The 27,221-nt window shown below is 39.5% G+C and overlaps 2 protein-coding genes across 2 annotated transcripts; one reads left to right on the forward strand and one right to left on the reverse strand.

The window, feature by feature from the left end:
- Positions 1 to 11,413, forward strand: LOC146314630 (solute carrier family 22 member 2-like). The gene is made up of 12 exons (XM_084738122.1): positions 1 to 524; positions 2,566 to 2,613; positions 2,781 to 2,884; positions 4,934 to 5,088; positions 5,408 to 5,576; positions 6,031 to 6,145; positions 6,229 to 6,329; positions 6,403 to 6,617; positions 7,062 to 7,170; positions 7,270 to 7,382; positions 9,894 to 9,993; positions 10,962 to 11,413. The coding sequence occupies exons 1-12, from the start codon at positions 171 to 173 to the stop codon at positions 11,047 to 11,049; spliced, it is 1,671 nt and encodes a 556-aa protein (XP_084594248.1). The 5' UTR covers positions 1 to 170; the 3' UTR covers positions 11,050 to 11,413.
- plg (plasminogen) lies at positions 11,236 to 26,460 on the reverse strand. The gene is made up of 19 exons (XM_084738123.1): positions 26,409 to 26,460; positions 22,617 to 22,752; positions 22,401 to 22,507; positions 21,484 to 21,598; positions 21,252 to 21,391; positions 20,104 to 20,224; positions 19,839 to 19,957; positions 18,837 to 18,999; positions 18,234 to 18,358; positions 17,750 to 17,909; positions 16,509 to 16,699; positions 16,281 to 16,429; positions 16,094 to 16,187; positions 14,582 to 14,696; positions 14,100 to 14,174; positions 13,865 to 14,005; positions 12,884 to 12,990; positions 12,112 to 12,257; positions 11,236 to 11,689 (listed from the first exon to the last, which is right to left on the reverse strand). Exons 1-19 carry the CDS (start codon positions 26,455 to 26,457, stop codon positions 11,528 to 11,530), a joined length of 2,415 nt encoding a protein of 804 aa, XP_084594249.1. The 5' UTR covers positions 26,458 to 26,460; the 3' UTR covers positions 11,236 to 11,527.
- Between the last annotated feature and the right edge of the window lie 761 nt (positions 26,461 to 27,221).

A 27,221-nucleotide genomic window follows, 5' to 3' on the forward strand; every position in this document is an offset into this window, starting at 1 on the left:
CTTTTTGGACTTTAGCTCCAGATCCAACTGGTCAGAGAGCAGGAGTGGAAGTCTGTCAATGTCTCCAAAGCAGACAACTGGGATTTGCAACTGATCTGTGTTGCATTCACCAGTGCTAAATATAACTTGTTCTTATAGTTCAACCACAGAGAACTTGGCTCGCAGCCGTGATGGCGACATTTGATGACCTCCTGGAAGAAGCTGGGAGCTTTGGCCGCTATCAGAAGCGTCTCTTCGCCCTGCTCTGTCTGTTGTCGATACCTTTTTCAGGTGTGTACGTCGGCATCGTCTACCAGGGCTTCACCCCAGATCACTGGTGTCGGGACTCTGCGGTGGTGGAGAGGAGGCAGGCGTGCGGCTGGAGCCCGACGGACGGTCGCAGGCTGACGGCGCCGCTGGTCAACAGCTCTGGAGTTCTGCAAAGGAGCAGCTGTGAGCAGTACGAGGTGGACTGGAACGCCACATCGCTCACCTGTGACACTCAGGAACTGAACCTGACTGACGTTCCAGTCACCACGTGTAAGGTGAGATCTCTGACAGTGATCCAAGCAGATGCTGTGGGATTATTTGGTTCTACAGTAAAGCTGCGGCGTGTTTCCGTGGTTGGTTTCGTCCTAATTTATGTTTCCCAGGATGAGAGTTCAGATAAGATGCTGATCATGATTACAGTTTTCTAGACCAAATGTGTCGGATTTAGGGGGAAAATTGTAAGTATAATGCTTTCCTTGGTGTATAATCACCTGAAAATAAGATTTTTTGTGTTTTTGTTACTTGAATGAGCCACTTCTCTCTTCTTACATGGAGGCCACCATGTTTCTACTGTAGCTCAGAGTGGACAAACCAAACACTGGCTCTGGATACAGCCTTTCACGTTTTTGCGGCCACTGTAGCCTCTCTTACTCACTGGGCACAGGAATAGTCTATATTTATTTATATTTATCATATTTTGGGAAATACTTAGGGCTGCCCCCTGATAGTCGAAGAATCGAATCATTAGTTGGAAAACCTTCAGTCGACTGAGATTCTTCCGGTCGATGATTTGTTTTATTTTTTCCTTTTTCAATCAGTGTACATTACAGTTACGGGATAAGAGTAGCTCACAAAAACGCACAGGGAATGTTTTAATGAGGAATTTAGGGGAATCACAATTATATTTTTATATTAGATTGCACACTTATTAAAAAAAATCATGTCAACATGTTCTGTTTGTTAGCTGATGAGAGAAAGAGAGATGAACTGCCAGTAAATAAGTTTTTTAGCTGCAATATTGTACACAGGGCATTGCATGACAGCATGACGCTGGCTCGCTTTTTCCACCGACGGACTCAGATTGTTATTCTAAGTGTCTGACAACATTAAGGATCCACACCGTGAGAGACCTTTTGTTACAGAGTAAGATACGTTTTCTCATCTGAAACTCATCCAAACTCCCTTTACAGAAACTAATTTTAACTTTGTTAACATAAAACACACGTCATTTAAATTACACACGGCAAGTTTTTGTATAGCACATTTCAACAACAGGGCAGTTCAAAGTGCTTGAAATAAAACAGAAATCATCAAGATAGACTGTCAAAGGAACATAAGGTAATATAAACAGAAAATTAAAATAAAGACAGGAACAAAATAAAACTTACCAAAGACGTCAGAGGAGAGTGTCTTAGCAAAACAAACATTAAATTCACCTTTTTATATTAAAGACAGTGAACAAATCTGATTGGTTCTCCGCCCAAAGGACTCTCAGCCTATCATGAAGAGCCATTTAGAAAGCATGATCTTGTTCATACTCCGACATACCCTCATATGTCCTACATAAACCTCACTGTGTAACTTTGTTATACAACCTTGAACACCTGCTTATCACTGAACATTTCCACAGCCTTCACATCACATGAACTTCAACAGCAGATTTACTTTTAAAGGGACAGTTTACCCCAAAATCAAAACTACATATCTCAGAGTTTTGGAGATACTAGCCAAAGAGATATCTGCCTTCTTTCTTTTTCTTCTTCTTCTTCTTTTTTTTTTACATATTAAGCAATTTTTATTACATTATACACAAAGTCAGATATAGTTACAAAAGTTGTAAACACTATTGCTACAACAACAGCGCCATAGGCTTTCAGGATAGCAAATTTTCACAAGATCTTTTTGGATTCATATTAAAGTTCATGGTATCTCTTATGTTTGTTCTTGTTTTTCTTTTCACTTCTTTAAGAGTAATGTCTATTCCAGCGACCCTGAAGTTATGTTAAGATGTGCTTGTTGCCATGTAGCCCTTTCAAGTGGTAAAATACTGTATTTGTTGGCCCTGAGAGACGTACAGAGCTGTCAGGCAGTGGTGCGCACAGACTCTCAGGGGCAAACAGCGCATAAATCAATAGGGGACCTCTTTAGTTTACAGAGTTAAGTTTTTTGTTTTGTTTTTAATAAATGAGTCACAGCAGCGAAGGAGTGTTAAGTATGATTAGAAGAGCTCCTTTCTGTGCCTGATGTGTTTGGATGAGCAAAGTTTGGTCCTTTTACCACCTGTATTAAATTAAATGATTTGTTTTTGTCTGTAAGGATGGCTGGGAGTATGACTATGAGGGCAGGAGGTCATTTGTCACAGAGGTGAGAACAGAAATTTCAACATAGGATTTTTTTTTGTTTTGTTTTTTGTTACTAAATAAATCACTAAGCATTTCTCCTCATTTAAGTCAAATTGTACACATATTGTTGGTCAAATCACAGCATCTACAGAAATTGCAACCAAAGTAACTTTTTCCTTTTGGTCTCAGTTCAACCTGGTGTGTTCAGATGCATGGTTGGTGGACATGTACCAGTCCACTCTCAATGCGGGCTTCCTCATCGGCAGCTTTGCTTTTGGTTACTTTGCTGACAGGTGAGGCCTCGAACTGTTTTTGTAACTAACCGTTTCGTCCTCAAACTTCGCCACAATTAGACCTTCCTCACAAGCAGTGGTGGAAAGAGTTCTGAAAATCTGCACTCAAATACTGTTACATTGCTAAAAAGTTTACTCAATTACAAGTAGAAGTACTGGTGCTAGAAAAATACTTAAAAGTAAAAGTAAAAAGTATTAGTTTCAAAAATTACTCAGAGTATTAGTTACTTTTTATGCACTGATCTATAATGCATTATGAAGCGTTTGCAAATTTTGTGTATTTTCCTTAACCAATAGTTGTAAACACTAACAAGTGATTTATAAGATACAAAACATGTTTTGTTTTGTTTTTTCTCATTTTAAGTTTAAGTTTCCTCATTCAACAAATGACTCTGCCAGAAAAAACAACATCAAATAAGGTGCAATTACAGCCACAACTATTGATTAAATATTGATTAATAAATTTTTAATTGGTTAAGTTCTTAACAACAATTAATTGATTAATGATTAGTCATCAACATCCTTACTCCAGCCCTGTGCTGTTGCAGCATTTTATCTTGTTTTCTGTTTGTATGTTCTGGATTTCATTGCCTTGTTTGTGATCAGATCATCTTATTGGCTACCGAAGTAAAGATGGAATTTTCAGAAATTAATTTAAATTGCACTCAGTACTCAACAATGCATACTTAAGTACAAGTAAAAGTACAGACTTGAAAATCTACTCAAAAGCACAAGTATCTCAAAAGACTACTTAATTACAGTAACTTGAGCGTTTGTAGTGAGTTACTTCCACCTCTGCTCACAAGTAATATGAAAGGGGTTGTTCGCATGTTTTGAAGTGGGGTTGTGTGAGGTGCTCATCTAAAGTCAGTGTGTTACCTGCAGTAGATGGCGGTCAACACGCCTCAAATTTGGAGAAGTTGTAGCGGTCAAAAGAAAAACGTATTTTAGCAACCTGAAAAAATCACTATCAGTTGAAATATATGCTACATTTTGAATATGTTCACCACTTCACCTTACCACAATGAAAAACTGCCATTATAAAAGAAAAATATAGCTCTCTCACTCAACCAGACTCCTTAAAGAAAAATAGTAATTTTAACATATACTGCCTCAGTCGGTTAGTTTGTTTGTGTGGCTTCAGTGTTTCATTTCAGATTCACCAAAGTCACACAATAACACAAACAAATGCAAATGATTGAGGCAGCAGGAGATCAGCAACTCAATGTTCTGATTGTTTTCCTTAAGGAATCTGGTTGCTTTGGAGAGGGTGATATTTGGCTTATGTGACAGCCGTTTGCCATCGGAAAAGGCTGTCTGATATCGAGATAAAGCGGTGAAAATGTTCTGAATATAGTGCTACAACTTAGTCAAGACTAGGGGTTTTACTTAAAGGTGTGTAGTCCTAACCTGGAGTGTGTCGAAGAGAGAAAGTGGACTGGTTCTAAAGAGCAGAGAAGCAGCCGGGGTCTGGGTTAGCTGACCAAGAAGCAGGCTGGTAGTTAGCAGGTGCCTCGGCCCAGGCTTCACCAGCGCTGGTCTCTGCTCCTGTGAGCAGTGTTGGATGGATCCCAAAATTAAAGAGCTGCTTTTCAAACAAAAGTCTTTGAGTTGAAAGGTGGTGAAGCTGTAGCGTGTCCTTTTCCACTGGTTTCTATAACACACATGTCTGAATAAAAAACAGTTCAGAAAGTTTTACTCATATCAGTAGAGTGCAGTTAAACTGATGTTAATTTTTTTAGGTGGCTAACATATGAATTTGATGCTGATCCTGTCCATAGCTTACGTTCCTATGTCTGCTGCCTCTTCAAACTGTGGGCACGTCGACCGCCAGCTACTGTAGGTTATACACTGACTTTCGATAAGTACCTCTTACATTTTTCAAGAAAAAGCATAAACATCCCTGACATTCCTCTTCTTTCTGTTTCGTATAAAAGCATCATATATTAGAAAGAAATCTAATGCAAAACAGCAAGAAGTTACCACAGTAGAATGTGACAACATGAGTCGTGACCCGCTGTAATGATTAATGTCTAACGTTCCCTGCAGGTTTGGCAGGAGGATCAGTTTCCTGATGTCCAACCTGATGAATCTGATCGGAGGGATCGTGCTGGCTGTGGCTCCAAACTACATCGCCATCCTGGTGGTCAGGAGCATCTTTGGCTTCGGAATCAAAGGAGGCTGGATGTCCGCATATGTGCTGCGTAATGACGACTTTCCATGTTTACTGAGAAAGGTGATCAGCGATTACCAGTGTTGGAATGTCATTAAGTACATTTACACAAGCACTGTACTGTATAACTTTGAGGTACTTGTACACTACTTGGGTACTTGCACCTACTTTTTGCTCCCACCAAACTCGCCAGACTCCATTTACAGAAACAGAAATTTTATCATTGTGAAACATTGACTTCAGACACGGCAGAAACAAAATAAAACTAACCAAAGCCATACCTGTCATGCTGTAAGTAAAACACAGTCAAATGGTCAAAAAATGCTCCTGCTTTCCTGTCTTTTTGTCAGTCACAGAGATCGTTGGGGTGGAGTACAGACGGACGGTGGGCATATTGTACCAGATGTTCTTCAGTGTCGGCAACCTCCTCCTGCCTCTGATCGCCTACTTCATCACTGACTGGCGCTGGATACAGGTCGTTTTCACCGCACCTTACCTGTTCTTCCTGTCCTATTACTGGTGAGAAACTTGAAATTTTTGTTAATCATCCTTTCGTCTTTAATGTCTGTAGATTGTAAGACCACCATCTTCGGTCTTGTGTCAGCAATAATTGAGAAAAGAAGATTCTGTTCTTTGTTATACCACACAAACTAAAAAAAATTGGATTACTACTTGTAATTAAACAGGTTTCCTGGCCACACTTGTCCCTGAAGCACAGAACAAAATATCAAATGTCTGTTTGTCCTTTACAGCAAGTACAATGTCCCTGGTTGCACATCTGCTAGTGACTTTTGTTGCATGTTATTTCCCATCTCCTTCCATCTCCTTGTTAAATGAAAATACCCAACAGATTTCTTGATGCTTGTTTAGCATCAAGAAAGACAGAGAACAGGTTCAGATTGTCCATTACAAGCAGGTGTATTTCTGGATAGCCGCTGTAATTTTTGTGTGCGTAAAATTGTTTGTGTCACAGGTTTGTCCCAGAGTCTCCGAGGTGGCTCATCTCTCAGAAGAATCCTTCAAAAGCTTTAGAGATCACTGAAGCCATAGCAAAGGAGAACAAGATGAAACTCTCCAAGAACTTTGAGGTAAACTGACTCGGCAGTTTACTCATCGAGTACTCAAAGAGCCTAACTTAATGTCACAACTGTATCATGATAACTTGTTTCAGACACTGACTGAAGATGAGGGTGACTCCCCCTCTGCCTCTTTGCTGGACCTGGTCAGAACCCCAAATATGAGAAAACACACTTTCATCCTCATGTTCAACTGGTGAGACTTTACCTAAAGTCACAGATTAGTAGGCTAAACAAGCCCCTAAACGTTCTTGTTTCCACCCCTGCAGGTTCACCAGTGCTGTGGTCTATCAGGGCCTCATCATGCGGGTGGGGATTGCAGGAGGAAACATCTACATCGACTTTTTCATCGCTGGCCTGGTGGAGTTTCCTGCTGTCTTCTTCATCCTCTTCACCATTGAACACATTGGTCGACGCCTTCCCTTTGCCACTGCCAACATCGTAGCTGGAGCCTCCTGCTTGATCACTGCCTTCATTCCTGACAGTAAGAAGAACTTCTTATCCCCAGACCGTATTAGGCGTTGACGCTGGCCCCATACTAGAGGATAACTGACCTACCCCCACACCTTTTGTGGTCCAGTAACAGTTGAGCAAACATGGTACCTTGGTCAACTTTGCCAAATAGGGTCCTATCTTAAGCTAGCTAATGTTAGCAAAATACAAAATAAATATTTAGTTAATGTTGTTTAAGTACTAGCTTACTAGCTAGTTAATGGTTGATGTAAATGAGCTACTACCTAGTTAGCATTTTGCTAACATTAGCTAACTTAAGATGTGACTATATGTTGCTTTTACATGTCCCCTAGTAACATCTTTTAACCATCTTCAAAATTGGTTTTCTTTTTAAAATAGACAAGCCTAGCACATAGCATATCTTTGTACAGGAAACAGGAAAGGCAAAAGTTGACTGAGGTTCTCTGTGCCCCAGGTCTGTATTGGTTGAAGACGGTGGTGGCCTGTATCGGTCGGTTAGGGATCACCATGGCCTTTGAGATGGTGGTGTTTGTCAACACCGAGCTCTACCCAACATTTGTGAGGTGAGGTCCGACTGATCAACTTTGCTTTCACATTCGTCACACATTAACCCTTAAATATGCAGTATCAGTGCAAAATGTATTGATTAATGGTTAATACAGGAACCTGGGCGTGTCGGTGTGTTCGACTCTGTGTGATGTTGGAGGCATCGTAGCTCCGTTCCTGCTCTACAGACTGGCTGTCATCTGGTTGGAGCTGCCACTCATCATCTTTGGTGGGTTTCTGACCTGACTGTCTAAGTGCATATAAGTTGATGTCTATGTGTGTGAGGTATGCAGAAATCCCTGTAAGCTGATAGAACAGGAGAGAATGTGTGTGTGTAGTTTCTGTGACACCTCCCACCCCCCGGCCCTGTGCTAGATAAGATATCAGTCTGCAGTGCCACTGTGCAAAAAGTCCATCTATCCATCCCTCCATACAGACACAAGGCATTCCCAAGCCACATGCAATATTGTAGAAATGTTTTCTTCTTAATGTTCACCTAAAGTTCATATTTACTCATGTATAAACATTGTTCTGCACTTAGGTAAGTTCTATATGACCTCATGTCCCCGTTAGACAGCGGTGTCCTCATATGCAGGTGTGAAATCAGGCCTGTGGTCCCCATAAACCATGACTCCACTTACATGTCCCCCTGCGAGATCAGTGTCCTTAAATGCAGGTGTAGGGTCAAGTCTACGATCCCTATAATCCTTGACTCCAGTTATGTTGTATCCTTGTGTGATGTTGTTAGTGGAGAAAATCTGAGGAGATTTTGTGAGACTGAGAGCTCATCAGGAACCTTGAGAAACAGTTTGGATCTTGTTCTCAGGACACAGTGTCTGGGTGCCATCACAGCTGCAAGTGCTTGAGCAATGAAGCCTTGGAACATTTTTTAAAGGCTCAACTCAATTCTCTCCTATTGTGATAGGAGGAGCCTCATTGAGAGAAAAAAGGCTCCCAAGGGTTTCTATTCTTGGCGTTGCTGGTCAGACCGGCCCTTGGTTTGCTGTATCTGTCTATGTAAATCTCTTTCTCGCTGAATTCTTTTGGACTGTCTGTGTTTTCTTGCTTTTTGTGAAAATTGGAACTTCAAGAAATAGAGTGTTTTGGAGGTCCTGACAGCTTTTGGCCCACCTGAATGTTTTTTCCGACAACAATATAATCTCTCCAGCTCTCTCTGGGTCTATTTAAGGATGGGTATTGATTAGATTTTCTTACTATATTTCTGTAACCACATGGTGATACTTGTTCCCCCTTTCTTTGCTCATTCTTCCTCCCTGTGCAGTGAGCGTGAAAGGTTTTTGCTGCCTGGGACCTGATGGGCGAGTCGAGCTGGATATAACCTGAAAATTAGCTGTAGCAAGAGTCTTTCATCACCTAAAACGGATGGAATAAGAGAACATTGGTACAGCATTTGTTTTCATTTAGGTTTTCATAGTCAAAATAAAAATGCTGCAAAGCCTGCTTGTGTTGCGCTAATATTAATATAGCATAGGATATTTACCTGGATGTGCTGCTTTAAGCCAATGCTGCATTGAAAAAAGTTTCAGTATCCTGCTGGTGTTTCCACCCATGCTTCAAATCATCATTTTACAGACATCACAACTGTTAGCACCTTTCTTGGTGAAATGAAGCCACGTTTTGGACCGGTTTCTCCTCCTTCACTCTTTCTTGTTAAACAGTTGCAGTAATGTAGATGCATCAGTTTGATGTCGTTGTTTTACAGTGTACAATTGTCATAAAAACACACCGGTATTGATAAAAGGAACCGGTGAGCTCAGATGCATACAGTTCTGATGGATTGGACAATTTGGAGCTGCTTCTTAACTGGAGCCAGTTTTCAATTCCCATTCCCTGGTCTACTCCTCCCTGTTGGATGTGCCTAGAAAACTTTCTATGGAAGGTGTCCAGTAGGATCCCGATCAGACACCACATCTGGAGCAGTGACCCCAAGCTACCTCCAGATGTCTAAGCTCTTTACCCTGTCTTTAGGGGTGAGTTCAGCCCTCTTATGGAGGAAATTAATTTGTGATCTCATTCTTGTAGTCACTACCCAAGGGTTATGACTATAGGTGAGGTTTGGACCATGGGTGCCATGCCATTGTTCTAACAGCTCATTATTCCAAAACCCCAATAGCCCCAAAAATGTCCCATTGAACTAAAGGCCCAACAGCTCATCATCCTGAAAACAAATGCCCATTAAACTGATACTTCAGGATAACAGGCTGTCAGACAAAGGGTATTAGGTCCAATGGGACATTTTTCAGACTACTGGGTTTTCAGAATAATGGGCTATTGGAACAATTGGCAATCCCTGAACACAGATTGGAAAATCGCTGCGGCTTATTAGAACACCCCTGTGCAAAAATAATTTAAAATCAACCATAAACTTAAGCTGATATTTTTTTTTTCTCTCTCGAATAGACTTAAATTTATTACTGATTGCAACAGATGACTTTTATTTTTTTACTAACCTGTGATGCTGCAGTTGCTGGGCTCGCTGCCATGCTCTTGATTTTAGTTGAGTTTCAAATGTTTACCTTTTGTGTGAAGCATCTGTACAGCATCTTAAAGTGTGAGGATGGGACACGCTTACCTGTTGGAGTCCTTCATATTGCTGGAATGCAGCTAGATCTTCATGTTATAATATTTTCTCTTGAGATCCTAAGTTTGTAGTAGCTCTGTGATGACGTTTTAATATCTGTAACCAGAGTTTTAAATCTCCATGCTGTATTTCCTACAGGAGTCGTTGCGTTTGTAGCTGGAGGTCTGGTGTTGTTGCTGCCTGAAACCCGAGGAGTTCCTCTCCCCGACACCATTGATGACATTGAGTTTCCAAATAGGTGAGATATTTCCCAACTCTCCCAAAAAGTTTAATGAAATTCATCGCACAGTATTCATTCTCATTCTTCCTCATCAGCGGTGGGTAATAGGAAAGAAATGGCAAATCTAAAAAATGTACCTTAATATCTTACATCTGTTATTATATTTAATTATCGTTATTGATGCATTGACATCTAAGCAGCAATAATATGTTAATTTGAACTAGTTTAGTGTTCGGTAGTTTCATATAGAGCAGTCAGACGTGGAAGTAACAGATTACAACTATTCAAATTGCTGTAAGTAAATAATTTTTTGGGTACTTGTATGAGTAGTTTTTCAAATCTTATAGCAGTACACCGTATTAACTAAACATTCGGTGTAAGCTGTTAAATAAATGTTAGAGCAGAAGGTGAACTTAGCAGAAAATAGAAATACTCAAGTAGAAGTACCTCAAAATTGTACTTCAGTACATGTATGTGTAAATGTATTTAAGGCCCAGTGTTATTTATCAAATGGAATATAATATTCATAAGTATGAGGGTCCTCTTCCACAGAGGCCACCGTGTTGCTCTGTCATGATATGGCCTTTTGCATTTTTTGCAAGTTTTGTGGCCACCATGGGTTCTCTGTTCCCTGCTTGGAAGGGGAGGGTGAGGCGGGTGGTATTCAGTTGGTTGTTATTTACACCCTCAACACTAGATGTCACTAAGTCTTACACACTGGTTCTTTAAGTTACTTTCACTTCCTTCCACGTGTTTATTATAGCTGTCATTTAACAAAGCAATCGATGCCTTTTGAAGCAAAATTGCAAAGAAATTACATGTCAGTTACTCTGTGAAGTTTACGAACAAGTTACAAGTATGAGAAAGATTATCTGAATATAACAAAATCTAACGACTGTATCAAATGAATGCAATTGCTGTAGGAAATTAATGCAGTAGGTGTTTTCTATCTACCATTAATGGAATATGTGTGTTTTTGTTTTCAGGAAAAAGGAGGATGTTGTGGAAAACCAACAGATGAAAAAACTTTTAAAATCAGACCTGACCAACAACAAGGAAACAACAACTGTGTGACTGTCTTTGTGTGCATGTATGTATGTGTAGATTTTCTTCACTCTAATACAGGACTGTAAATTGACCACTGCTAAAAACCAGGAAGTAGGTTTTTATACATTTTCTATAAAGCATGGCTTCCCCATCTCCTTCATATCAAGTTTTATTTTTCAGCTCCTACAGAAAACACACATTTACATCCCAAAATCTGAAACATATTCTTCTTTATTGTGTTTTACACCACAGGAAACAAAACACTTGATATCATATAATACCAGGCAAGTATCACAATAAACAGAGAGTCTCTGCAACTCATTTGAAGCTACTGTATGTGTAAAGATGAATCATAAAAATCATTAAAAAATCATAAATCATTAAAAACATTCCCATGGCAGTTTGTCCAGTTTTCCTGTGAGACGACTTTGGACAGATGATCCGCTGTTGTGACCCCTTAAATGGGGTGCAGCCAACAGAAGTATTCGGTAAAGACTGATAGTTTCTAATTGGCTTTGATGGTTCTGTCGATCCAATCCACAAACTTGGAGACTCGAGCGTAGACGCCGGGTTTCATGGCATTGGCGCATCCCAGACCCCATGATGTCACACCCTGCAGGATAAACCTGTTGTGGGCATTACACACCAGAGGACCACCGCTGTCACCCTGCAGCGAGAAAAAAACACAAACATACATGTAGAAGAATGTAGGGAGTCATTTATAAAAACAATATCAGATCACTGTTTTTTTGTCATGACAGCTGTCATTAACGTTTACAAATTCATTACATTGAGTCGCTGCAAGTAGGCAGGGTGGAGAGAGAAAAAAAAACTAGGAGAACCGCCAATCCTGGCTTTGATTTCCATTATTGAAACTGAAAGCTCATTTTGATCAATTTTAGATTTAATATTGAAATTGTGACACACCTACTCTGACTTGCTTAATGGTGTGAGGAACTGAAAACAAACCATGCTGCCTGCTGCTAAATTAAATTGACATTTTCGTTGATTTCGTTTTTTTAATTTCCATAAAAATTGATTTTGATATTGGTAATGCTAATACTAATACAGAGGTTTGTATTTTCATACCTGACAGCTGTCTGTTCCTCCCTCGATGTTCCCAGCACACATCTCGTGGTCTCTGACTCTGCCGTTCAAGTAGGACGGACGATTGCAGACCTTGTTCTCGATCACAGGGAAACCGGTTTCCTTCAGGATGCCTTCACCTCCCGTACCTGCAACACACCACCCCCCCTGCAGTTATCCACCATCCTCCTCTTCCTCATCAATCAACATCACCGTCATCCTTGCAGGATTCCCCTAAAGTGGGGAATTTTTAGGAGGTGCTGACAGTTTCGGATCATCAGGGAATTCTCCAGATGGGTTGTTTTACAGGAGTAAAGATAAACTTGTTCTACAAATTCAGTGTATTAGATCCAGCACGTATCAAATATTCTATTATGCTAAAACATATTTAACTTGTAATTGTCTCAGTTTAAGGCACACTCCATGATTTTTTATGTCACGCAGCTTGCTGTGTCTTTAATTTTAAAAGCTACAACCATGATAAGCAACATTAATTTTAAATGGGATCATCATCAGCAATGTCACCTTTTGCATTTCACATTCCTCTACAAAATTAATAAATAAATTCCTAGAAAAAGATCTGTCACCAGTCTTTGCCTCACAAAAAATCTGCAGAACAATCTGAGTCACTAGAGTTTTTTGTAACCAAAACAAAGAGGAGAAAAATACCTTTTTTTTTTTGGCTGTAGGCAAAACAATAGCAATTATAAATGAGAAAGCCTCAGTGACTGACCAAAATGTCCTCATTTTTAACACAACACATGAGCTACTGTACCTTGAGTTTCACCCCATCCAGTAACGTAACACTCTGTTCCACTGGGAACAATGAAGTCCTTATCTGGCAGACAAGCTGGCAGGACTTTGTCATTTATTAGTGCGGGACTGAAAAACACAGAAACACAAAAACACATGCATACATGTCAGTTTCAGTGGTAATTCTTATACCATTATTATTACCGCAATGTAGAAATACTTGATTACAAGTAAATATCGTGCATTTAAAATTTTGGTAACGCTTTAGATTAACACCTGCAACGTACTGCATAATCACTCCAGAGTTATAATGTTATTTTTTGTAATAACACTGTATCAGCACAGTACCTACCAAAGCATATATGTAGGTACTGCATAACAGGATGGAAACGGGGGTAACAATTCAGGATTTTGCAAAGAATTTACTCAGTACTCAGTACAGTACTTACCCTGTAATAACAGAACAGATATCCAGAAGTTAAAAATAACTTCTGTATAATTTCCTTGTAAAATCCCCAATTGTTACCTTGTTATTCCATCATACAGCATTACTAAAAAAAAAATATATATCTCTATATTTAACTGTGGAGTACTTACACCACACATTGTGGGCTGTAGTCTACTTTTAATGAAGCCTACCAAAAGTAAAAGTACTTTCATGCAGTATGGCCCTTTTCAGTATAATGTACAATTATTGTTGTATTATAATACTGATGTAATAAGTTTACATCATGTTAATGTTGCAGCTGGTAAAGGTGGCGCTCATTGTAATTACTGTAGATACTTTTTGGTAGCTTGTGAATAACTGTACTAGTGTGAAAATTACTATATTCGCTTCTGATTTGGAGCAGAACTTTGCACTTAAGTACAGCACTTGAGTAAATGTATTTTACACATTACCTTCCACCACTCAGTAGCAATAGTAAGTAACTAGTACCTAGTTGTACTTATGATATCAGCAAATAACTTGTAGTGGTAGGAGGATGATCAGTCCAGTACTCACCTCTGCAGTTTGAGCAGAGCGATGTCGGCTCCGTTGGGTCCCAGAACCAGTTTCTCCAGGTTCTTCTCTTGTTTAGACAGTTCAGAGGCTCTCTCTGTGTGGATACCCAGGACTACCTTGTAGGCTCCAGGCCGTTTAGACCTACAGGACAAAACGCATTTATAAACATATACATTACTTATACAGTGGTTTTGTTATTAGAGGAATATGTCTTTATATGTTTTTTGTCTCTGACCTCTCCAGGCAGTGTGCAGCAGTAAGGACCCACTGAGGATCAATCAGAGTTCCTCCACAGAAATGAGTTCCCGTACTGGTGGAAAGAGACGGACAGAAATGTATTTAAGAAAGACAGAATAAACACCCCAGGAAGAGATTATAGCACCTTTTTTAATATCAGACAGTTTTTGTATCCCCCTTAATTTTTTTAGAGCAGACATTAAAAGAAAAGGGTTCTAAGGGTATTTCCAGTGTCCTCAAAGACTTTTTTAACCATCTGGATGAAAAAGTATTCCATCTTCTGCGTGATATAAATGAATTTTAATCTGGGAACATTGGCAGTTTTTATTATGTTTTAAGGAAACTGATCATTACCTCCGTGCCTCAAATATGTGAGCATTTTCTTTTAAAAACCTTATAACACTTAAACCTTTGTTTAACATGTTTTGCAGATGCACTAAATAAAAGTCCACTGTAATCATTTAGTAATGTTTTACTCACTTGGTCCGGAGGCTGATTTGCCAGGGCCAGGAGTGAGGTTTTGATACACAGCCTCCAACAATACGACCAAAACAACGCTTTGGTTTGGTGACGGGCGTCCCGCACTTCAGTCCGGCTAAAAAGAAAGTTCACAGTCATGAATTCTCACAAAAGAAAAGAAACACAAACATTGAATTTGACTAAATGTTTACAACCTTGCAAGCAGCCTGTGAAGCTTTTGTTGATACACAAGAAAAAACAAACTTTTTGGACAGACAGACTGGATTCTATTATGATTATGATGATGTTAAAAACTTTAAAGTTTGACCTGAAAGCAGTGCTAGAAAGGCCATGTTAAAACAAGATATTATGTGAATGAAAATTTACGGCTTTAATAAGACTAAGTTGTACTTTGCCACAATCTGGTGTACTTATAGAGTCAGTTCAGTACTACTGCTGTGTGGAGGGCTAATAAAATAAGCAAATACAAGAGTCTGAAAGCAGCGATGTTATGGCACTGTTGCACAAAAAATATATCAAAATAAAAATATCAAAATAGTCAGTGATTAATTTTCTGTCGATCAACTAATCAATTTTACAGCAATTGTTTCAGCTTCATAGTGTATTATAACAACTTGAATGTTAACATGCTTATAGTTAGCATATTAGCATAGCTAGCGTTTACTATAAAGGGTTTAGTATGTTTCCTTTATAGTGTGTTAACTGTTCTCTATCTCAGAATGCTAACATTATCATGACATCATGCGGTCAATCGCATGTTGTCACTGCTAGCATGCTAACATTAGCATCCATTTCTAAGTGGGGACTGTCAATTGTTGTAATGGTGCATTATTCCAAAATCCAAACAGTTTGAAAAATATTATATAGAAGGCTGACAGCCTTTAATCCTGAAAAAAAGCTCATTACTCTGAAGAGTCATTGCTCCAAAAAATACCAGCCTGGTATAACTTGCATTAAGTATTGAACCTACGTCATGTACGTAACATAACTGGCTTAACTAATGATCTTCTCCTAAACTTAACCAAGTACTTCTGTTCTAATCTAATTAACCTGGGACCGTTTAACAACTTTACCCACATGTGAATTGTTGTTACCATAACGAAGGTCACCCCACTATGCCAATAATGGTCATCTGAACCATTGTAACCATGACAGCAAAGGTCACCTGATGGACATCATCTGATGTTTGCAAGCTGTTAAGATCAAAAACTCCAGGGAGAGTCAGAGTGTCCAGTTTCAATGGACTTTCGGAGCAGCAGGCTTTTGTTTGAGGGATAGCAGACTGTCAGACAAATGGACTTTTGATCCACTGGAACATTTGGGTTTCAGAACATAATTGGCCGTTGAAACAATGGGCGGTCCCCACTTTGAGATGGATGCTAATGTTAGCATGCTAGCAAAAAATTAACAGCTCACTATTAGCATTCCTAATGGGACATTTTTGGACTATTAAATGAAATTATAATTAAGTAATTAACTGTATTGCCCTACAAACAAATAGTGCTCACATACCACAGTCTGGGATCTGACAGTAGTCCCATTTCTTGTTCCTGTCAGTCGTGTAGCACCACGGTCCGTTCACGTCGTTATCTGGGTTTCTGCAGCTCTGACAGTGACACACAAAAATTCTCATTAAATCCAGAGCAAACTATCATCACTCCAATGTACAAATGGTTCCTAAAGGAGCATACACACTTACATTGCCCTCCAGCCCCTTGGTGGGGTGAGTTTGTGGGGTGAAGCTGTTGTGTTGGTGAGGGCTCTGAGCGCTCCAGGCCTGGCAGGTCACGCCCAGAATGGTGATGGAGGTTGGACCCCGGTACGTATCTCCATTTCCAACCTTACAGTCTTTTGCAGCAACAGAGAGAAGAAGATAAATTAAACTGACAAGCTAGCTCAAAATCATTTTAAAAGTTGAATGATGTACCTTTCTGTGGTGGGGTCTGGGTGGCGGTGGAGGGGGTCTGGGGCTGAGGAGGTCTGGTGGGTGAGCCTCCTGAGGAGGTTGTAGGGCATTTCTGCAGGTTGCAGTACTCCCAGCGGACACTGGGGTCTGTAGTGTAACACCAGGGAGCTCGGTCTCCGTCAGGGTTCCTGCACAGGTTCCTCCTGAGGTCCCTGTTGAAGGAGAAATCCTGGAACTTCAGGACAGCAATATCTTAAAAGGTTTTGTATTTTACTCTTAGAATAAAACTGGGAAAGTAACATGATCTCTATTGGCTTTTTTTTGTTTGCATCTCTAGTCTGACACTGCTTCCACTAATTTCCATAGAGGGGAGGGTTAGTCGGTAGTCATCATCGGATCGATTGGTTTTTCAGCCAAGAAACCGCTGTTTAATATCATGATGCCTGATGAATCAGTCAACTCCATTAAGTGGGCAGATTCAAAGGTCTGGCCCCAGGCAACTACAATGCACGATTTGTCTCTGAATCTGAAGTCGCTATAACTTGTGGAGAAGAAGTGGAGGTGTCATGCCATACTTCCTGTGATCTCCTCGTCTCCTCCACTCGCTTCCTCTCCTCGCGTCTTAGCTCGACCCAGCGAGGAAGTGAGAGAGAGATGCGAGGAGGAGGCTGAATATCCACAGAAACACTTACAACTTCAGCACCTGACAGCATTCATTTAGATCTGTGAACTTTTTAAATTAGGTGATTATTAGTACTATTCTTTCTGATCTTGATTTTAATCATCATCAGTGATCACCTCACCTGTCCAGTGTCATTCATCACCACTGCTAAAAAAAATCCCTGCTCTACAACCAGTCATCGCTGCATCTCTGCTTCATGTGGTAATATAGATTACATCAAGTTTAAGAGCTACCTGTTTTTTGTTGCTGTGTTTCTGTTGATTCTTCTGTGCCAGTGGCTAAAAGTGGCTTTTCCCCTGCCTGCTTGCCGGCTGCCTTCCTGTGCCTCAGCCACACATCAACCCCATTTCAACCCTGATGGGTTTTTTTTTTTTTTTGCATTTTGCATGTTTTCAAACCATAGCAATATATTCCTCTGTTGAGCAGTCAAGGAGCAAGGTTCCCAAAATGTCCACCCTTGTTAAATCAGGCATTATAATGTTCTATTTCCAATGCAAACTCTGGTTTCTATCAATTTGCTGCACCTGAAATCTGCATTTTTAAATATAAACTGTATTAATAGACGCTATCTAATGCTCACGCTGTAGGGAAGATCTGTGGAGTTTTCTGGTGGCGGTGAGGAGTCATGGAGCTCCAGGCTTGACATCTTTTCCCACTGATCGTCTCTGATGTTACGCCACGGTAATTCGACCCGTTGTCCTGATAACAGTCTTCCTCTTCGGGGGGGATCACTGGCTCATCTGCAGCAAGACAGAAGAGATAAAGCTGATTTGTTCATGCAATTCATAAAGTCTGGGCCTGGCTGCAGCGTTTTCCTCTCTTCTGTTTTCATCAGCACTGTCAATAACATAATTCTAACTCAATCAACAATCACAGCTTTGTCCATCCTTTGCAAATTTCCTGTTTCTTCAAACATTAACAGAAAACGCAACGCTACTCAGCAGCTATAATAAACCATCTTGCAATTGTTCTAAATCTAAAAGCTGAATATTTTCTAAATTTTGTAAATTAAGTGAAGCTGTTTTCCAATTGAACATCATCATCGTCATTGTTCATGGTTATACCTGGTCCGGCTGCATCCCCACAGGTCGGCACCTTGCAGTACTCCCAGCGTGTGTTGGAGTCGGTGGTGTAACACCAGGGCATCCTCTCGTTGTCAGGGTTACGGCAGTAGTTGTTATCCAGGCCTCTGTCAAACAATAGACAGTAATAATGATGATTAACACGGGTAAACATAATGATAAAGGCATGTTCTTCTGGTGGTACCTCATGGATTTTTTTTTTTTTGTGGTTGATGTGACTTTTTTTTTTGCCAGTTGCAGTTGGTTTCAGTTAAACATTCTGTTGCTATAGCAACCACTACTGACACAGTTCCATGGCAACTGCCGTTTAATTGACATTTTTACATTTACTACAAGACATCCAAGGTTTATGGATCCTGCAGATGTTCTGTGTCACGCTGGTCATCTGAGCATTTAGTTCCTTTTAGCTCTGTTTTGGTCTCCACAACCTCTTGAGAAATATATCTGGTTCTTTGGCAGCTAAATGTTCCACATTTTGGTGCTAGACAGTTAGAATGAACTGAACAGCGTATGTTACAGCCTGTGTTGAATGAATAAATCCCCCTTTTATGTAAAAAATAATTTTTCTTCTACAGTAACTCTTACTTGCAGGGGTAGTTGTCTGGCGTGCGGTTGTGTTTGTGTGGCACCTGAGCCGACCAGCTCTGACACGTTTTGCCGGTCTCTGTCACGGCGACCGTGCCTCGGTACGAGCTGCCTTCGCCGGTGGCACAGGTCAGCTCCGGTACGATGGTGGGAGCCTCGGATGCTGAGTGCAGAGGATGAGATGGATTTGTTGTAGAAGTCGCCGTTACAGAGTCGAGTAGCAGCAATGTTTTACATAATTTCAAAAGTAAAACTGAAAAGCAGCTGAAACAACCACTCAAGAAAATAAAAGAATAGTGCATGGTGTGGTTGTTTGTCTTGTCTTTTTTACACATTTCTACTCAAAACTCTTTCATTTACATAACATATAGTACATATTTTTGTAATAATATTTTCTTTTTTTTCCTATTTTTTACTGAAGCACCCTGAATTGCAGTACTTGCTTTTAATCTTTATGTTTGTCCTCTTACTATGTTTGTTGTTATACACCAAAACACCAATTACTCATACCTGAAAACCTACTTAATATATGTAAAAGTGAAAGTAGCTTGATAAGTTACAATTTATATTGATATCATGACATTTATTTTCTATTTCTACTGGTGCTGGAGTATATATATAGTATATATATACAGTCTACAGTTGAAATGACCTAATAACTTTCGAATTCTTGTAAATAATCATGTTGTAACACTAATTAATAATATAATTTTAACATGGTATTCTCTTTTGTTCTTCAGGTCAGTTTTCCACTTCAGTGGTCCTGTAGCAGGAAGTGCTTAAACGTCTTGCTCAAGGGTACCTCGGCGGGTATAATCACACGTGGGACCAAACTCACACCTGCAGTCATCGGGTGAGTGCACACGATTTTCTACAGTTCTTACAAGCTGCACTGAAAAATCTGAAAAAAAAAATCTGCTGGAGGCTTCGGCAGGTCTAATGTGTTTCATAAGGAGAAACAGTGCAGAAGTAAAATAAATCTATTAAAATATGAGGACTCACTGCAGCGAGGTATAGAGCAGAAGTCCCATCGTTTAGACGGGTTGGTGGTGAAGCACCAGGGTCGGGGGTCTCCATCAGGGTTTCTGCAGAAATTCCCCTCAAGATACTTCTCTGGAAGACTAGACAAAACAAAAACAGGACAAAAAAACAAAAAAAAAAAACAACGTTTAACCCCTGGAAAATTCTATTTATTTTAAGATTGCACTTATTAAATATTAAATCCTGCCTGACACTGATAGACTGGTGTGCTGTTGTGTTGTCTTACGCGCTGGGGTTGTAGCCGTGATTGTGAGGTTTCTGGGAGTCCCAGTTTTGGCAGGTGAAGCCGTTTTCTGTATTGGACATTTTCCCTCTGTAGTCCTCGCCGCTGCAGTGTATGCAGTCCTCTGTAAAGGCACAGGCACAGACAAATCACACCATCCTCTTAATGGTTCCTCTGTTACTTCACCTGTATATGAATGTATTTGCTGTGCAGATCTCCCTGATTCAATAGGTACAAAATTAAACGTAACACACCGATGCCCCTAAGTCAGAACATGTTTTTTAGGGATCCTGGATTTCACTATATTAATCCGTGCTCCTGTAACTGTGTCCTCTCATGTATTTTCCTATTCATTAACCATTTGCGTGTTGTGTGCCCGCTACACATTCTCGTTGATTTGCATTGGGACATCATGTCACTTTCAAAGTACCCCAGCAAGTTTTTTATTAACCTAATCTTCACCTTACCCAGAAGCTTAAACGTACAAGAGACGTCACACCTCATTGATTGACATTTTCTTTTTTTTTGAGATCATAAATTTGCATATATACACTTTGCTGCAACCATGACTAGACTTGTTGATGAATTCTCAAACTGTAAAGTCATACTGGAAATATGTATAACTAAATACTGCTAAAAACATTGATAGTTAGATGGACTAAATCAGTGGTTTCCAAACTTTTTCTGGCATGCCAACCTCAGAAGACAAAAAAAGTTCATGCGCCCTGCCCCACAATTATTATTAATCATTAACAGTAGTCGTGGAAGCGGCCGATAAAGATTAAATAAACCGATTGTATTTGTGTACTGCACTATGCAAGCACGAGCTGAGGAGGTTGCAGAGCTCACTGAAGCGTGCACTGCTACGTCCTGCAAAACCACGCCTGTCTGGATGAAATGCAATCTAATTTCATTTCATTTTATGTTATAAGGACTCCTACTGGCTGCTGCATTGATTTTATTTTGCAGCTGTACACACATAATTCAAACATTCATTGCCACAAACAAGTCAAAATGCTGATTTATTATTTACATTATTTTTCTTTGTTTTATGATATTGCGATGAATGACGTATTATAGACTTTTTAACCGTGTGTTTTTGGTATTGTTACATACCTAATAAACACACAAATGTGTAAATGAGTTTTTACCAGTGCAGCTGGGTACGTTGCAGTGCTCCCAGCGGGTGTTGACGTCGGTGGTGTAACACCAGGGTCCCCCAGGGTCTCCATCTGGGTTTCTGCAGAAGTTAGACTCCAGGTCTGCTCGGGGATATTCCTCTGGTGTGTAGCTGCGGCAGACGCATTCAGATAAATGTTATGAAAAAATGAGACAGTGTGTGATGTAACAAGCACATTTACATTATAATTCGTGAATACATACTTGGGCCTGTGTGGGAACTTTGCTGTCCATTTCTGACATGTCTTTCCAGTTTTTGTTCTGGCCTTCGTTCCTCTGTAATCTGATCCTATTCCGTTTACACACTCCAGGAGGTATACTAGATAAAACAAAACAAAAAAAAACAAAAAAACCCACAAAGGACACACTATCAGCATGTTTGATTATTCTGTATAATCAGCCTGCTACATAGGAGGGATGATTGTGGACAAGTTCACTGCACAGAGCACTGCAGAAGAAAAAAAAACTTAACTATCATCTGTAGGACAAATGTATCAGATATTTTTTTTTTTGAGTGAATCTTTTATCTGATCCCACTGAAGTGGTGTTTCATTCCCAAAGTTTGAGTCGCAGTTCGTGTTCACCGTGTGTCACCTCCTCACAGTGTTTGCAGTCCAAACATCACCGATCGTGCAACACAGGCTAAACATTAACCACAATGTAATGGAAGCTAAAAAAATATCTTTAACCCAGGGTAATATGTGCACTCTTGCAGACCTCTCAGTTTGTGTCAACATTTGAGCAACTTTGTCATAAATCAAGCAAGAATGGGACATAATTTTGCTTTAAAAACTTCAACAGTTAGTGTCCTCAGTTTCCAAACACTTGCTGAGTGTTGCTTGAACAAAAGGTAATGTAAGACAATGGTAAACAGGCTCCTGTCTCGACTTTTTTGGAATGTGTTGCAGGCAGAATGTATATGTGTTGAAGTTAATCACTTTGAACATTGCCTTTGTACTGTTTTCGATTGAATATAGGCAGAAAAGTATTTGCAAATCAGTGCATTATGTATTTATATATATTTAACACAGCGTCCCAACTTTTATGGAATTGGGTTTTGTATAATAAAAAGAGACTTGGGCTACTTATATAACTCAGAATGAAAAGAGAAATGCTCTTGCCTCTTTTTTCATATAAAGCTGTGCTGCTTCTGCGCAGGATGGTCTCTATTTTTGAGTTTGCTGCTGCTGTCCAACAGTCTTGGTCCTTTTCAATATATATGAAAGCCCTGTGGACAAAAAACCCCCCATGAAAACGCAAGTGTCAGAGCATTAAATAAAAATCGCTGTGGTGCAAGTATAAATGTAAAAGTCAAATTTTTGAAAGTGTGAACCTACCTGCATGTGAAGGTTGTCTCAATGTCACATTTGGTGGCACAGTCGGCCACCGTGTTCACTGAGTACAGTCTTCTGTGCAGCGGGAGGATCCACGCTCCTTCAGTTTTGGCGTAGCCGTCCACCTCAGTACCACTTACTGAAACCAGAGACAAAAAACATTAATTAATTATGAAATATACAGTGCATTAATTATTAATGTTATCCAAGCTTAAATCTGGTTTCAGGTTTTACGGTTTTATGTCAAAACTGGAGTTTGAGTCACGTGTGAGGCTACAAGTCAGTGTTAACTTTTCATTTTCAGACATTCATTAGTTTTCAGTGGCAGTTTGGTTAGGTTAAGGAAAATAGTGCGGCTTGTCTTTACCATCTGGGTGTAAATAGCCAGTGTGGCTATGAAGGTGCAAATAACATTGTTGGCACCTGGGTGCTTGTTTCTGGCCTGCTATGCTATATGACCTAGGATGTAAATAGCCACATTTGCCATCCCACCCTGGAGACAAATAGCATTGTTGTTTACTGACACCTGGGTGCAAATAACATCTGCCAAAAAGAAAACCCTCCCCTCAACATTCATTTTAGATAATAAATAAAAGTAACACAGCATAGTTTCAAATGATTAAGGGGAAATAATCAAGTACAATAATGAATACTTAACAATGAAAGTGCTGTTAAAATTTCCTAAGTAAAGTAACAGAGGGTTACATGTGTAACTGTAGTTCTCTGAGTGTAACTATCTTGAGCTGTAGAGTCACCACGCTATTTATTGACAGGACATTTTAAAATTAGATAAGGGGTAAATAAAGTTGTAAAAACAATGTAAAACAACAAATGGGTATACACAGGGTACCAACATGTTCTGATTCCCAACTTGTCAAATACAGCTTGATTAGTGGCCCTACACTTCAAGCTGTGTAGGTATCTGCCTAGCCTTAGTTTTGCACGTGCAGGGCTCCGTTGTCTGGATAGACATAAAGGTACAAAAAGTACTTAGGTTATGGAAACATAACTACTTTGTTAGGTTTGGAAAAAGATCGTGGTTTAGTAACTTTATTACATTAGTTCAAGATGCATGTCCATCATGAAACCAAAAGTAAACCTACATAAGTTAGGTAAAGTGTTACAGAACATGGAACTTACTCACCAAAAGGCAACGTTGATTTCTTTTTAAGTTAGTCAACACTGAAGTTACACAACAGTACATTTTGTACATAAGTTACGCAACATGTGTATTAAGTACATACCTCACACACCTACTGAACTTACATCACAGAATTTACAAATAAATTTACACTGACTTTTGATTTTACGTATGAAGCTCGGTCTCCTGTGTGGAAGTCTTGTGTTTGGCTGATCCATCCACCCACCCAACCTCCTCCATGCACTGACTTTCTCACTCTTTACGCTGCATCACCCGACTCTGACAGCACAACAAAATATAATGCTTGAGAGGTGCTTCTCAGGGGCACCGACCAAATTGATGCGTTGGAAGTGACCTTACAGTTTTTCAACTTTATATGGAAGCAATAATAAAATTTTAATGTTGACTTTCCTTATGTTCAGTAATTTAATCTGCCGTTCTGACCTAATTAGCATGAATTAACAGTGAATTAAAGACCATTATTAATAAAACGTCAGTGTTTGCATTTTAAGTTCTGATTAAAATAATTAATGGTTTTATAGGCTTCAGAGATGTGAGCATCAGTTGTTAGGTACATGAATGAAAATTAAGCAAGAGTGAGAATTTGTACCAGTGTGTGGGGAAACCACAGTGACTAACCTGACTGAAATAACAAATATTTTCATTGCAACCTTGAACTGCCCACTCACAGTTGAGTCATAGATAACAAATACACAACACGGTAAGAAAACAAGCACTTTGCTGTATGTTTCAGAATATTTACTGTTCTCAAACTGCTACTCGGACTCCATAACAATGTCTAAGTTTTATCCTCATTTAGCTTTATAGAAATTAATGACTTAAAAAAAAAGTCATTTGACTTTAGGTTAGGTAACTGGGACAGAAGTTTTATAACGTGCAAGTCTGGACTGAAGTGCATCAGTCTGGGTCGTGGATCGTGGACTTTGAATTGTGTTGGAGAATTCAATGAAATGTTTTTCATCCTGATGGCTGATCAAACCAGCACAGAGGCTGACGTAGCAACAAAGGATACAGTTATGTAACAGTGGCATTGGTTGTTGGACTTTTAAAATTACACAGTATGACACACAAAACAGAATATTTGTCCATGAATTAGCCTAGCAAAAAAATCTGATTAAAAAGGACATTGAGGATGAGTTACAAAGAATAGTCATATATTTTGGGAACTATGCTTGTACGCTTTCTTGTCGAGAGTTAGATGAGAGGATAAATTTTATTCTAATGTCAGAATGCTACATATAAAGCTACAACCAGCAGCTAGTTAGCTTTATCTTAGCTTATAAGCTTGAACCAGGAAGAAACAGCTATCCAAACCCTGGCTAAAGGTAAAACAAATCTGCCTACCAGGACCTCTAAAGCTCACTAATAAACATGTTGTGTCTTATTTGTTTAATAGATAAAAAAAAAAAAAAAAAAACATAAGTGCAATAGGATAGCTGTTTCCCCTTGCAGCTTCGCTTAGCTTAGCATTAAGAGTGGTGTCAGTCTTCTTCATTAACTCTTGGTTGTCTGCAAACTTCACAAAACATTTAACTATTCCTTCAAGTTTTGATTCATGCCACAAACATTTTTATGGAACTTTAAAGATGGCTCAAGTGGCTCAATGTAGAACCTGCTTTTACAAAGTTATTCAAGTTTTTTGTAACTAAGTAAAAGTGTGTAGCATCTGCATAACAATTAATGAGACATCATACTGTATTTTCTTATTGCAGAGTCAAGTGAAGGCATAAAAAATAATAGGACCTAAGATTGAACCCTGAGGTACACCAACATGATATTTGTGAAGAGGACCACTGTAAAAATAAGTTTAGGCTGCCTTAAACCTTTATGTTGACTGATTTGAAATACTAAGTGTTAGTAATTAATCTTGTAATGATTCAAAACAAGTTAAGTTGAACACTGACACTGACAGACATTACAGATTTTATTTCCTTTTACATTTTCTTGGTTAGAACAGTTTTTTTTTTTCATTTCATACAAAGAACTTACAACTGCAGCCGCTCCCTTTGAAGCTACTGAAATTTTGAGTGTACGTGGGTAGGGACTGAATTAAAAACTAAACTTCATTGTCGTTTGCTGTGAGACAGTGAGTTTATATCATATAAGTTTTCTGTAAAAAATAAGGATCTCAGGAGAGTTTTAACTCTCAAACAATGCATGCTGGGAAGTCTGTTGATGTGCCGATCATGCTTGTTTGCAAATTTAATGGGTCGACTGAACTCTGTACAGTACAGTCATTCAACTCATCATTTCAGGTCAAAAGACATGAAAAAGAAGTTTGACTAACTTGAATAATTAATGAGGAAAGATCAGTTAATTCAATTTTGGCAGTGGTGGCAGCAGCAGTTACATGGACTCTGAAGGTGGCCTATGGCATTGATGAGGGTGTCAAAAGCCATACGATGACCCAATAAACTATCAGGCATTTGATAAGAGAACTTCATCGTGACTTGACAGGAAGATTAAAATAGCACTGGAAGAACATATTTAATCAACTTGGACAGGATTATCCTGATGTGGTGCCGTGACGGTGAAGCAAAGTATCGTCAGTCTTACTTTTTTTGTATTTTATAGCAGTTATATACTTGTATGATTATTCATTATTATTATTCAAAGATGCCATAATGTCTTACCAGTGCAGAGCAGGGCTCCCAGGAGGAGAGCTAGTGTGTTCAGGTCCATGGCGAGGCCCTAGCAGCTCATAGTCGACTAGTTCAGCGAGGTCCCTCCTGGTATATTATTGGGCTCCTTTTAGCATGTCGGCAAGACAAACAGGACATCATTAGTCAATCATTGGCCTGACAAGGACGTCAAAGGAGCTGCAGGTCAAAAACCTTGTTCATGGGAGATTTCAGAACACTAAATGTTGCATCGAGGTATCACAGAGTTTCATCCTTTATGTTCTGTGTCGCATATCAAAACCCCCCTTTTTTTTAAATGTACCATGTGTTGTTTAATTCTCACCTTGTTCCAGTTTTGAAACACCCTCAGCTGGAGAGCAGGGAGAGGACTGGGAGGCTTGTGTCTGTGTTGAGACGCACCCACGGGCTTCTTGATCTAATCTGTTGCTTTTGTGCGGCTACAACAGATTTACTATAGGAGCCTGCTCACGAGCTTTGACCTCTTTTGATATCATGTGACATTTTGTTTCTAATCAACATGCCAATTCTTGCTCTCTATCACATCACTGGAATTTGCATCAATCCTAAAAACTCATGTGTGTCCCATGCAGAATAAAAATCTGCATTATAACGTAAATGAATAGTTGCACGTCGACAGGGTAGCTTTAATGATGATGTATGTTGTGTTTTATACTGTAACACAGACTTGATTCTCATTCTGCTGGTGAATACTATGTGATCCAGATCAAATGAGATCAATAGATAAAGTTAATCTTCAGCTAAAAGGGACCAATGTCCTCAACTGCAAACATGTGATTACAAAAT

Source organism: Lutjanus erythropterus, chromosome 15 (genome assembly GCF_056507025.1).
Source record: "Lutjanus erythropterus isolate fLutEry1 chromosome 15, fLutEry1.hap2, whole genome shotgun sequence".
NCBI classification, from domain to species: domain Eukaryota; kingdom Metazoa; phylum Chordata; class Actinopteri; order Lutjaniformes; family Lutjanidae; genus Lutjanus; species Lutjanus erythropterus.

Excerpts from the sequence above, each read along its gene's own strand:
- LOC146314630 (XM_084738122.1), top strand. The coding sequence starts at position 171 with ATGGCGACATTTGATGACCTCCTGGAAGAAGCTGGGAGCTTTGGCCGC. Across the intron at positions 2,614-2,780 it reads GGAGGTCATTTGTCACAGAG|TTCAACCTGGTGTGTTCAGA; the intron begins GTGAGAACAGAA and ends TTTTGGTCTCAG. Across the intron at positions 5,577-6,030 it reads TTCTTCCTGTCCTATTACTG|GTTTGTCCCAGAGTCTCCGA; the intron begins GTGAGAAACTTG and ends TTTGTGTCACAG.
- plg (XM_084738123.1), bottom strand. The coding sequence starts at position 26,457 with ATGGACCTGAACACACTAGCTCTCCTCCTGGGAGCCCTGCTCTGCACT. Across the intron at positions 22,753-26,408 it reads GGGAGCCCTGCTCTGCACTG|TAAGTGGTACTGAGGTGGAC; the intron begins GTAAGACATTAT and ends CTCTGGTTTCAG. Across the intron at positions 19,000-19,838 it reads CTGCTCTATACCTCGCTGCA|CATCCGAGGCTCCCACCATC; the intron begins GTGAGTCCTCAT and ends CTCTGCACTCAG.